Here is a 12,594-nt window from a genome sequence, read left to right on the forward strand (position 1 = left end):
ACCTTCCAAGTTTCCTTCTGCAGAAACATTTCTGATTCCCTCTGAGCTCCAGCAGAACTGGGCACAGGAAAGGGTAGAGGCAGGAAAATGGTGCCTTTCAGCAGGGCATTAGTATGATGTTTCCATGTGGTGGAAGGTGAGGACAGGAATGGAAAAGAAGGTGCCTACTTTGAAAGATTGAGGGCAGAGTTTCCACAGACCCCAGAAGACCACCAGCTGCATCTGTTCACACCTGGAAGGTCTCCATGAGGACAGAGAGGACCAGAGTTTTATTTATATATTGACTTTAGACAAAGAGTGAATAAAACTATAGCCCATGGGCCATATGCAGCTGCCAAAAATGGTTTGGCTCCCCTAATTTAAAATTACTTTTGAAGAAGGTGTGTGTACAGATATATATACACATACACATATTTATATATATGTGACAGTGTGACTGAAAAATCATTCTATGCACATACACACACACATGTATATACAATCACATACACTAATATTTAGAGCCTCTTGCTATAACTAAATTCCAGTTCTTTCTCTTCTCAAACATATTTTATTTACATGGCATCCTATGAAGGAATTTCATAGCACAACAAGCTCTGAACAGCACTGGGAAAGAATCAGCAGCCATCCCTAGTGGTGCCAACTTTTTGAATCCAACAGGTTCTAAACAGTCTACTGGGCATCTGTTTTCAAATATCCTTTTTAATAGAAGGGGCTATACAAAAGGAGTATTTCCCCAACAAAGCCTGATGCTGTATAAGACAGACTGAACAAAGTCAAACCTAGATGTTGGTGCAGCACTTCTATTGTTTCAAACCTAAAAGGTAATTTCAGAGTTATTTTTTCACCCTCCTATCTCCATGACAGCCACCTTCCAAACAAAGCCAGTGTCATTATTCAGTCCACTTGTATGCCCCCCTTCTTCAGGACAGTTGTGCGGCCTAATTTATTCTCAGTCATTCAAGTTTGGTAATTCTGCTTTGGTTTTTTTTCATTCTACTTAACACACTTTCTTTGTTGCCAGAAGTTAGCATTGCTTAGTGAGGTTTTACTAATTAGCCCAGGTTTCAACTTGTCAAAAACCTGGGTGGGTGGACTAGTAAAATATTTGCACAAGTAAAATATTCATTTTGCACTAGTAAAATATTTGCACTAGTAAAATATTCATTTCTCAGCTCAAAAAATGCCTTACAAGCAATGAGGAAATTCTGCCAAGTGATATAGCTGGATCTCTACAGAAATTCTGAGCAGCATTCTGCCCTTATTTACCTCCTGAATTTCTGATTCACAACCTGCACATAACACTCCTGATTATGCAGAGTAGGAGCCACTCAGGCCTGTTCTAATTTGTACTGACAGTAAAATCTTTGCCCTTTAAAGAGAAACCACCAACCAGCATTTTTCAAGATTGCTTTCTTCCAGAAGGACTGAACCAATTCCACCTCTATCCATAAAGTTTCTCTTCTCCTGAGAGCTCAGATGTGCCACTCTGTCACCTGTGTCCTCACACAGCCCAAGAGAAGCACTGAAAGGACCAGTGAGCTACAACAGATCAAGAGTGAGCTCTAAAGTTTAGGAAAAGTATCATTTTACACAAACAACTAATTCAGGAACTTCAGAAACAGCCTTAAGGTCGATTGCTTAGGTGTATCAAGCATGTCCCCCTAATTAGAGAATCAACGCCTCTAGGAAAAATTCCTTTGTTATTAATGAAAACACTTAAATCAGAATAAAATAATTAGCTGCTTGTCTGTTTAATCCTCTTGCTAAGGGAAAAAAGGCATTTCACCTCTAAGCAGAAGTGCTTTTATTCTATTAAAACCTCTCACAAGGTCAAGAATGCTGCAACCGCCTGACAGAAGAGAGCAACAGCAGGCCAGGTCTCACTCTGAGTCTGCCCACTTGAAGCCAATCAATCACTCATCAATAAACAATTACCAATTATAAGCAAGTTGACAGAAAGAAGAAACACCCCAAGGATTTCCAATCTGCAGAAATGCATCCATTGATATGACTAAGCAAATGTCAATACCTGGAATAATTAGCATTATGGTAATTCAGGTGAGAGCTCTGCATCTGGAAGTTTTGAGCTTTACCTGTCTTGTCTTTGCTGATGTTTCAATGAAAGGAATTCCATAACTTCTTGCTAAATCCTGAGCTTGTTTTGTGTCTACTGTTCTGGAAGGCAAATCACATTTGTTTCCTACTAGCACCATTGGGACATCTTCTGAGTCTTTAACTCTCTTTATTTGTTCCCTAAAAACAAAGAAAAAGAGAAGACTGCATTTAACAAGTACTATATAGTAGATTTTAAAACAGTTAAAACATTAAATTAACAGAGTTGAACATCATTCTTTATGTTAATCTACTGCACTGTTGGAAGCCACTAAACAATAAATTGACCAATCCTGTCACCATCAAGTTTAGCATCTTACCAAACAAAAACGAACCAACCAACCAACCAACAGCCTGACATTTTACAAACTACTATAGAGATTAATGCCATTACACTGTTTTTTAAAAATATTTTTTTCATTTTTCAGCAGCTAATATCAGAATAAGCTTAACAAACTCTGGTATTAATCTTAGTACTTACCTCTCATATTCAGCACTCAATACTCAATTCATTTGCCAAAACACTGCCACAAGCTCTATGTCTGCTGTCTTGATTTTGGTTGGGATTTGGGGGGGAGGCTGTGATTTTTTTTTTTATTTTTTTTTTAAGTAAAGACAGCATTAAAAATTCTGCACTTGGGGGTTTTAAAACTCTGAAGACCACTGGTCTGGCTTTCTACAGAGAGGTATTTGGTAAGAGTTTTTTCAAGCACTAGTTAGAAAGGATCTTGAAAGATATTAGATGTACTTGTGAGGAATCTTGAATAAAAATCATTAATTTCATTATTTCTGCCTTCCCAAATAACCTAGCAGTGTGTTCCTTAATTGAAATAGACACTGTTTCCAGCTCTTTATGATTGTTCAGCTTCAAGCCTAGAAGGTCACCCACAGGTCTGTCAATGCACAGAAGAAATTCCAGACTCAACTCCCAGCACTCTTTGAAATAAACTGTGAAGGTCTTCTTGTGCAAATCTGCAACTCTCTTTAAAAACAAAATTCCTCATGAAAACCTGTATGCTCCTTCTTCCCCTTACACCAACATCTTTCTTGCCTTTTTCCCTTCCTCCTCTAAACCCACAGGAAACCTATCTGTGATATTACTATTATTATTTTTATTACTACCTAACTGTGGATAGATTAACATGTGTTTGGGACTAACATTAGGCTAATGCTGATGAACTCAGTGATCTTTGGTGGGAATTGCATTGGCTTCTCATAGAACACCCAGGGAGAATTCAGGATAACAGTAAGGCACTAAGTTATAAATGATCTGCTATGGTAATCACCACAGACTGCTTCTGTTTCTAAATTAGTGTAGTTGACAGAGAAAGCATGAGTTGGAATTCTTAACTAATTATTTCAAAGAAGATAATATTAAGGAATTAATAAAAGTTGGTTTTTACTGTCATTTTGGAGCTCTGGTTTTGTGTGTCTGTCCTTCTCAGGCATCAGGGCTCACACAGGTTATTCTTCTCACAACATCTCCCAGGTATTTCCCCCTCCAGCCCCAAACAAAACCAGCAATTGACATTACTGTCTGTACAATTACAACAGCTTCAGTTTTTCAATCTTAGTAAACAATTTTATCAATTGAATGGACAGAATTTATCTTTGGGTAAGTCTTGACTCAGAATACCAAGTCACAATAATGTACACCTCATTTATACGCGAGGCAGATTTTCAGACTACCCAAAATTCCAGATAACAGATGCACGAATAAGCTGCAATATTGTTAATTTTCAGATTTTCCCTATTTCGTGAGAGATCACTGTATTATCCAGAAGAAGAACAAGCCCCCTTCCCACCTAATAACAAGAGCTGGTGGATTATCTCTTCATATACACACCTATAATGGTGAATATCTTCAAAAGACTTTGTATTGTTTATGGCAAACACACAGAGGAAGCCTTCCCCTGTTCTCATATATTGGTCCCTCATTGCACTGTATTCTTCTTGACCTGCTGTGTCAAGAATATCCAAGAGACAGGTTTCTCCATCAATTACTACTTGCTTCCTGTAGGAATCCTAGGGAAAAAATACACCTTGGTTAATCACAAACAGCTAAGATTTTGAACATCAATAAATCTGGAGATAATCAAATTATTTACCAGCAATAAGAGTGACTGAATAGGTCTGACTCTGCTTAAACTCGCTAATTTAAATAAAATTTTATTTTAATGTAAATACAATAAAATCTACTGATTTTGTTATTTCAACCACAATTTCTCCCTCATTCTATGCTAAAAGAATGCACAAAATAATAAACCAGGAAGAATACACAAGTAAGAAAACTCCAAAAATCTTTGCCACTGAAAAGGAAGTGAAGAATAAAAAGCCTTCAGTGTTTGGGACAGGAAATCTGTTTTGTATGCCTGAGCACGTGTGCATAATGATATCTGCTGTTATCAAAGCTGAGCTGATATATTTGAAATTGAAGCTTTTCAGGCAGGACAGACCAACAGAGCCATATTAAAACCCTGATGGGTTGGTTCACAGAGATGTCAGAACAAATTATTTCAATGCTATCAAATCAAAGCTTTCAGGTCACTGACTCAAGTGGCTAAAATCTGTACGAAGTCCCATCAGCTAGATTTTATTACATCCCTGTTTAGGTGCTAGGCCTCTATGAGTACACAGCTTTAGCAGTAAGAAGGTGAGCATTACATGCCCAGTAATTTCTATAAACATCCCTGTGTCTGAAATAAAGCAATGAGCTTGGAAAGGTGTCATCAAGCAGCAGCATGAATTATTCCCAGTAAGCAGCACTTGTAACAAATAACAGGTATGAACACAAGCTCCTGCTGTCACCTTTCAGCTGCCTTAGCTCGAGATTAACACAACATTGCTGCTGTTCTGACACCATACAGGAGTGTACCTAAGCTAAGGGGAGGGAATTAAAGAATTAAAATTGCAGTTCTAGCCAGCTGCAAGGTGAATTCAGAACAACCTTCCTTCCTTTGTACCCATTTTAGGGCACAGTACTTTTAGGGCACAGCACCGCCACTCTTAGGCAATTTCTAGCCATTTGTAATTTTACAAAAGACTCTTTTCTTTCCTGCTGCTCATGCTAAGAAACAAGCAGGAGATGACTGTAAAAATCAGTATTTTAAACCAAACCAACTCTGTAACCTCACATTTACTGTTAAATGTCATCCAGGCTCACAATATTAGATAAAACAATTCTTACTGTTTACCTTGAAAATAGAAGTTTGCCTCCAACATGATTTTGAGACTATTTATTTCACAGAAGTGAAATTCAGTGTTCAGGTAATAAGTGGGGAAGTTACTTCAGAAACTTTTAAGCCATGCTAAAATATTGATTCAGCTGAGAAACACACAAGCTCCAATGTCTTTTAAAATATAATTAATATTCTATCTTGCTGCTTAAAGGGAAAAAAATTACCAAAAAAACCCCAAATCTAAGGATGCATCTTCATTCCAACACTTCCATTCAAGAGCAGATCCCCCATGTCCTAGGATACCCTTACCACAGTTCTAGTAGAACTTCTATCATTATACCAGACACATTTACAAAGCTTGCATTTTCTCTTCTTGCAATTTGACTGCTAGTTCAAAAATATGAAAAGCAGTTCTAGAAAAGCCTGTACTATTCCTTTCCATCTTAAGGACTTCAAAGGGAAAGAAATTCCCCTCAACTGAGTGCTAAACAAAAGCTTTAAGTAATTTTTATCAAAGAAAATAATTTTTAAGAGAAAATTGCTTTTAAGAACTGCCTACCATGTTAACAGTAGCAGCAAAGATGCACCAGCACAAAGCAGAGCACAGATAGAAAAATTACTATTTTGAGGTGTTGTGTTGCTTTGTCACTTCTGAAGAGAAAATCTTAGTGACTACCTAGTGAGGGGATTTGAAGCAGAAAGAAAAGAAAGATGTGGGAGAAAAAACTGAAGCTTATGATTTACAGACAGGTGAAATAATTTTTATTTACTTTTTCCCCTCCTCCTTGCAAAACATCAAACATGAAATTCACATTTGACACTATTAAGTAAAAACAAAATGCTAACTAGAAGATTAATTCCTGATTCCTACCCCGCTTCAAATGTGAAATTCCAGTTTTTCCCCAGTATACAGTGTGTAACTTTAAAAAATTTCATTGATCACATAACCTGCTTTTATTGGTTTTTCACAAGCCATAAAAAACAGCAAGAATTATGTTAAAAGGGTAATAATTCCATTTGCTCACAAGCACTGATAAGAATATATGATATGAAATATCAGCTTTACACTATATACGGAATTTAGCTAAAAAATCGCCAGTGCTTAATAAATCCCATCTAGGCAAGTAATTATTACTCCACAAAACTCCATTATACCAGAGATTTAATGCTAAAATATCACAGCTCCTGAGACTAAGCTATTACTAAATATTGGTACTTGTTTCACAAGGGCACAGGTCATTTAAGAACCCGGATTTAAATATCAGTATTCCTAAATCAGCCGAGGGACTTGGCTAATCCAATTTCCAAACCTCTGACAAGCAGCTAGGAAAGCTGCTCTTACTCTGGGACCATGTAAAGATGACACGTATTTAGGGCTGAAACGTCCTGAAAATGTAAAAAAGCTAAAAATGAAAGAGACTGAAGGGAGCGCAAGTAAGATTTACTCAGCCTCGGCCGGTAGAGGGCACTGCCCCAGCTGCTCAGGCCAGATTTACAACGGTTGCTGCCCATTTAATTTAAAATAAAACACTTAAAATTACTTGGCTATAAATCCTTGCTCGGACATCTCCTTCAAATAAAGCATTGGACTGTGAAACACACATAAAGCATTGATGTCCGAACAACTGCAGCCACCCAAACACTCATTTCCAGTCCTCCCCCTGCCCTGCCATCTGCTCTGCTCAGATTTAAGTAATAAAGCGCTCAAGCAGGCCCTGAAATTTGACGTTTTCCAATCAGGTTATTTGTTGAATCATTAGGTTTATTCCACCAAAAAGCAGCAGCAAAATTGACACTGTAAAGGCACCTGTGATTAAGTAATTAGTGTGTTTTTTCCTCTGCTGCACCATATTATGTCTTCACAACAGGAGAATTTTACAAGTGTAGAGTTTCATTCTGTTAATCACAGGAAATACTTAGAATTATTCAGTAACTGTGTAGTTATGAAATATACCATGGACAACAAACACTAAACTCTCTTTCCTATCTTACCCCAAATTATTCAGCATGATTATCTGCAGGGAAAAGAAGTACTCTGCTGAACGGCAATGAAAAAAACAGTATTAAGTGGCAAACAACAGTAGTGACACCACTGAACTATCCTAATTATTCCCCAGTCAAGGCAATTTTAGCCTTATCTCCTCATACTGCCTGAAACCCACTCCACAGCCATTGTCCTTTGATCAGCATCACAACTGCACCTATACAGGAAGCACCATCACCAATCCTTCTCAACCATGTGGATTCTGCTCAAGCATGAACTCCAGCATTTAAACCCAATTTTCAATTCTGTCTGCCACTCCAAATCACAACCTGCCCTTGTTGGCACTGAAATATTGCTTACCCACATGTGAGCACACACAAAGCCAGTTACCAGGGGGAGGAAAATACAGTTTCCATCCCTGAGGCCTCAGAATTTACAGGACAAGAACAGGATCTAGTAGACAAGAACTTGTAAAAGGAACAGAAATGTCACATGCAGCAGCATTCAATCTGTGAATGCTGGCAAAACCTATTAGGCTGCTTAATTACCAGTTAATTTGGTGTCATTCTTAAAGAGCACATGATTCTGGACACAGCACTGAATTTGTGGCTCCCCCATCCCTGGAAATGGCCAAGGCCAGGTTGGACAGGGCTTGGAGCACCCTGGTCTTGTGGAAAGTGTCCCTGCCCATGGGGACAAGATGATCTTTAAGGTCCCCTCCAACCCAAACCAGCCTAAGACTCCATGAATAAAAGACACAGTTCTGGGATTTTCAGGTTCATTCTATAAGGAACTGTATTTCCATTTTATTACTTTACATTAAAAATGTATTTAATGTCCTTCAAATCACTCAGCTGGTGGAATAGCAAAATCCCTCAAGTGCTCCAGGAATAATGGCACTTAAGTTTCTGTGTTCCTAAATTGTTTACACAGTGACAACTTGTAAGATGGAACCTGCACAGCACTTTCTGCAGTGCTTAAACACACCTCTAATCTAAGAGACATCCAGGTAATTATGAAAAAGCATCAAAGACCAACAGCCTCCAAAGGTACTTCTGCAGGAAAAAGTAAAATCCCATTTGGCTTGCTCCTCTCAGCAAGTTTGGTGTGACTTTAGAGTGTTTGGGGTTGCTGTTTTAAGACTTCCTATCTTAGTAATTGAAAGAGCTGCTCTACTGGTGTAAGTCAGACAGAGTTTTCTGCACAGGTCTAGTCACAAAAGATTCTGCAAGCAAGATGTCATTTGGCCATGCAAGAGACAGACAAGGAGACACATGGAAAGAACCTCAAGTCAACACATCTCTGTTTGTGCCACCAGTAAATTTGTGCCACCTCGGGGCACTGGCTCCTCCTGCTTGTGTCTCCCTGAAAATCACTACCTACACACTTCCCAAGTCTCCATTTTAGGCCCAGATTTAAACCCTTGCAATTCCTTCAAGTGAGCCTGGAAGTGCCTTCCTGGATAAACATATAAATGAAGTCACGAGCAGCAGAGCTTCAGTGCTGGGAACATAAAAACCTGGGCTAAGTTACGGTGTCATTTCTCCTTTTATAGAGTCTGAGGTTGTTAAATGCAACGATCCACAGGAGATTTCAGACAACACCAGTATTTTTCTTGTATTTAAAAGGCAGAGCTTGCCTGCTCATTATAAACCTTTAAAACAGCACAACTTTTAAAGCTTATATACCATTTCAAACTTTGAGGTACTGAGCCATGTATTTCAAAGAACACATTCCAGAAGGTATCTTGTAACATCTTCTCTAGATAGGGAAACACGTACTGGTGTGTTTAAAGAGAGAAAAAAACAAAACAGAACAGACTCCAATTTTTGCTTCATTCACTGCAACATCCTAGGACACATTTCTCCCTGTGTGAAACAGATCCCAGCGATAGGAGCTGTGAAAGACTAGCACACACATTTCACAACCACTAATTTTCCTCCTTATCTAAGGAAAAACGTCCCATTTAAGAGGTTGCACAAAGCTATGAAGGGTTTCACCAAGCTTTTTCAAGTGAGTTCGCTAATACTTGGTCATGGAGATCCTAAACACACGCAGCCACACTGCCCAAGGATACATGGCAATTAACACCATGCTTTTAATTGATCAAAACTGGTAATTTGTTATTGTAGCTGTTGTTCCACAGCCAGATCAAGAAGCACAGCAATTCTGTCTCCAATGCAGAACATTATCTCTGAGCTCTTTTTACTATAAAGCCCTGTCCTTGTGGTAAGTATCAAAAGGAAACAAGCACCATTATTCACTGATAATCTCCCCTCACAAAAAGTATGAGATGGAAGTGTTTACCTCTATTGTGGGGTCATATTCATCCACAAAGTGATTCTGGATTAGCTGTATTGTCAAGGCGCTCTTGCCTACACCACCAGCTCCAACCACCACAAGTTTATACTCTGTCATTTTTTAGCAGACCTGATGACAAAGAAACCAACATTAAGCAGAGCTGGGCTCCCACTAACGAGGATGCTGCCGGTGCCTTCTCATTCAGCGTCAGGATCCTCTACTATTACCGGGAAGCAGCTCCCTCCCTGCAAGACAAGACAAAAAGGGATGAGGGAATGCTGTTCCTCAAATATTACACACACAGGGAATGTAGAGCGGGCACTCGGCCGACAGGCAGCGGTCACACCGAGATTAAGAGAACACGAAATAAGTATTAAAAAAAAAAAACCAAAAAAACACTAAATTAATTTAAAAGGCACTGAATTCCGGGAAAAGCGAAATGAGTATTTCGTGCAGGGAATTAATCCGTGCAGGGATTTAGTTCCCCGCTGCTTCCTCCCGGTGCCTGGCGGAGCCCGCCCGGGTTTCCCGGAGCGTCCCAGCTCCCCTCGGGATGAAGCTCACAGCCTCCCGTGCCCGGACAGGGGACACGGAGAGCACGGCTTGTCCCGGCGGCTTCCCCGACACAGTTTAGGGTGGGTTTAATTAATTTTTAATTGCCGGGCGAGCCGTGCCTGCGGGACCCCCGCCGCTCCGGGGCATCGCCCGCCCCGCCCCGGCTCCCTCTGCCCCCGTCAGCGCCGCGCCCGCGCCGCCCCAACTTTCCGGGTTTAAGGATTTACGAGAAGGGGTGAGGGGCAAAAAAAATAATCCATGAGGGCTCAGGGAGGGGTGGGGGATGTCTCGGGCGAGCGCCGGGTCCCGCAGGGCGTTGGCCACCTGTCCCCTCCCGCCGGGAAGGACCGGGAATGCGGCTCCGGGGGATGCCGGCGGGAGCGGCGGGGGAGCGGGATAGGAGAGGGAAAAGGGGACGGGAGGGGCGACGGCGGAGGAAGGGGGCGCCGGCTGCGCTTCCCACCTCGGAAGGAAAGCGGGGAAGGAAGGAAAGAAGAGGGTCGCCCCGGCTCGGCGGGGTGGGGATAGGCGGTACCTGGCTGGCCGTGCCGCGGGAGCTCCCGGCACCCGCCGTGCCCGCGTCGCGTCCTTTCCTCTGCTTTCCTTTCCCTTCCCGCTCCAGGTCCCTTCCCTTCCCTTCCCGTCCCGGTGCGAAATGGCGGGGGACGGGCAGGGCTGGGCGGGCGCTGCCCAGGGAGCCGAGCACCGATGCACGGATGGGCGGCCGCGATCGATGCGCTCGGTGCTCCAGCGCCCCTTGCGGCAGCGCCGGCACCGCCCTCCCGCTGCCGAGTGGGAGCCGCAGGTTCGAGACCGCATCCGGCCACTCCCGTGTCCAGTCGTGGGATCCTCAGCATGAGGGAGACAGGGAGCTCCTGGAGTGGAGGCTGCCGAGGTGATTTAGGGACTGTAAAGGCTGAGGGAGCTGGGGCTGTCCAGCCTGGAGAGGAGCCCCAGCTGAGAGGGGCCCTCAGCCCTGGGTGTCCCTGCCTGCAGGGAGGGCTCCGAGCAGGGCCCAGGCTGTGCTCCAGGGGCCCAGCAATGGCACCAGAGGAACGGGTAGGGACTGAGCCCAGGAGGTTCCACCTGGGCAGGAGGAAAAACGACTTCCACAGATTGCCCAGAGAGGCTGGGAATTTCCTTCCCTGGGAGTATTCCAGAGCCATTTAGGCGTAATCCTGTGCCCTGTGCCCTGTGCTGTGGGATGGCCCTGCTGGAGCAGGGAGGTGGCACCTGGTGCCGCACTGAGGGATTCCATGGGGCCAGAGGATGAGGGTTTGGGGCCAGGGAGAGGCTTGGAGGAGACATTTGGGAAGAGTCTGTCCGGGAAGGGCGCGCTGGAGGGCGGTGAAGGGAAATGTGCACAATTCCAGCATTTCCTCACTGTTTCCCCCTTCCCGCACTGCCCATGGGGAGCTGGAGGGGAAGAGGCACAAGAGCCACCATAAGGCTCAGGACAGGCTCATCCTGAGGGGACATGTGGACTGCCCGGACAGGCAGTGTCTGGTTACTCATAAAGAGTGTTTTTATCCATCATGGAAATGTCAGCAGAGGCTTTGTGGAACTGCTGCAACACTTACCAACCAAATAAAGTTGGTCACCTTTCAAAATAAAATGCAAAGTTTGATTTTTAGCTCTGAACAAAAGTTAATAAACACAGTGTTTGGGGTTTTTAAACAAGTTAAGAGATGCATAGTAAACCATAATTTCTTATTAAAAGGCTAAAACCATAACTCCCTGTAACTGAAATACAGAATCCTAAATGGCCTGAGCTGGAAGGGACATTAAAGATCATGCAGTCCCACCCCCTGCCATGGGCAGAGACACCTTTCACTATCCCAGGTTGCTCCAAGCCCCATCCAACCTGGCCTTGAACACTTCAAGGGTTAGGAAACTTTTTATGATCCCCATTTCACCTCTCCCACAAATTTAGGTGCCAGTAACCTGGTAATTTTTGTGTTAAAGATTATTAGGTAGTTTCCCAACAGCCACAATTAAAAAAAACCCTCACAAAAATCCATGTGACAGAATAACATGAGATCATCTCGCAAATCAGGGTTATTAATTAGGCTGCCTCACATGAGTAGATGTAAAACCCAAAAGTCAGACTTGCTTTCAAAGAACAAGTAGCCTGGTGGTAAAACCACAAGCTTGGGATGTGGGAAACCCTGAACCCACACAGCCACAGCTGGGATCAGAACAGTATCCGGAGAGCAGCTGCTGTTGGCAGAACCTTCTCCATGAAAACTTCAGGTCCTGATGACAGCTTGTGCTGTCCTATCTCCATAGAATCTCAGTAAAATGTGCAAACAAGTCTTTTGCATGTCATGTGGCAGGAAAGTGAATTGTTAGAATTCTGGAAAAAGCAGAATGCAAAGCTGCTTTTCTTGTGCACAAATTTTGTTTATAAATGTCTATTTTGAAATTGCTTTTTGCTGTATTTGCATTTAAGTTAGAAAT

The 12,594-nt window shown here is 42.4% G+C and overlaps 1 protein-coding gene across 1 annotated transcript in view; it reads right to left on the minus strand.

Annotated features, from left to right (window-relative positions):
• KRAS (KRAS proto-oncogene, GTPase) overlaps window positions 1–10,823 on the minus strand; it is a 24,444-nt gene extending 13,621 nt beyond the window's left edge. Inside the window, exons 1-4 of the mRNA XM_066551125.1 lie at window positions 10,670–10,823; window positions 9,586–9,824; window positions 3,962–4,140; window positions 2,097–2,256 (exon numbers count right to left, since the gene is read on the minus strand). Coding sequence (XP_066407222.1) covers window positions 2,097–2,256; window positions 3,962–4,140; window positions 9,586–9,696 — 450 coding nt within the window. The 5' untranslated portion in view covers window positions 9,697–9,824; window positions 10,670–10,823. The remainder of the gene's footprint in view (window positions 1–2,096; window positions 2,257–3,961; window positions 4,141–9,585; window positions 9,825–10,669) is intronic.
• Between the last annotated feature and the right edge of the window lie 1,771 nt (window positions 10,824–12,594).

Source organism: Molothrus aeneus, chromosome 5 (assembly GCF_037042795.1).
Source record: "Molothrus aeneus isolate 106 chromosome 5, BPBGC_Maene_1.0, whole genome shotgun sequence".
In the NCBI taxonomy this organism is placed as follows: Eukaryota; Metazoa; Chordata; class Aves; order Passeriformes; family Icteridae; genus Molothrus; species Molothrus aeneus.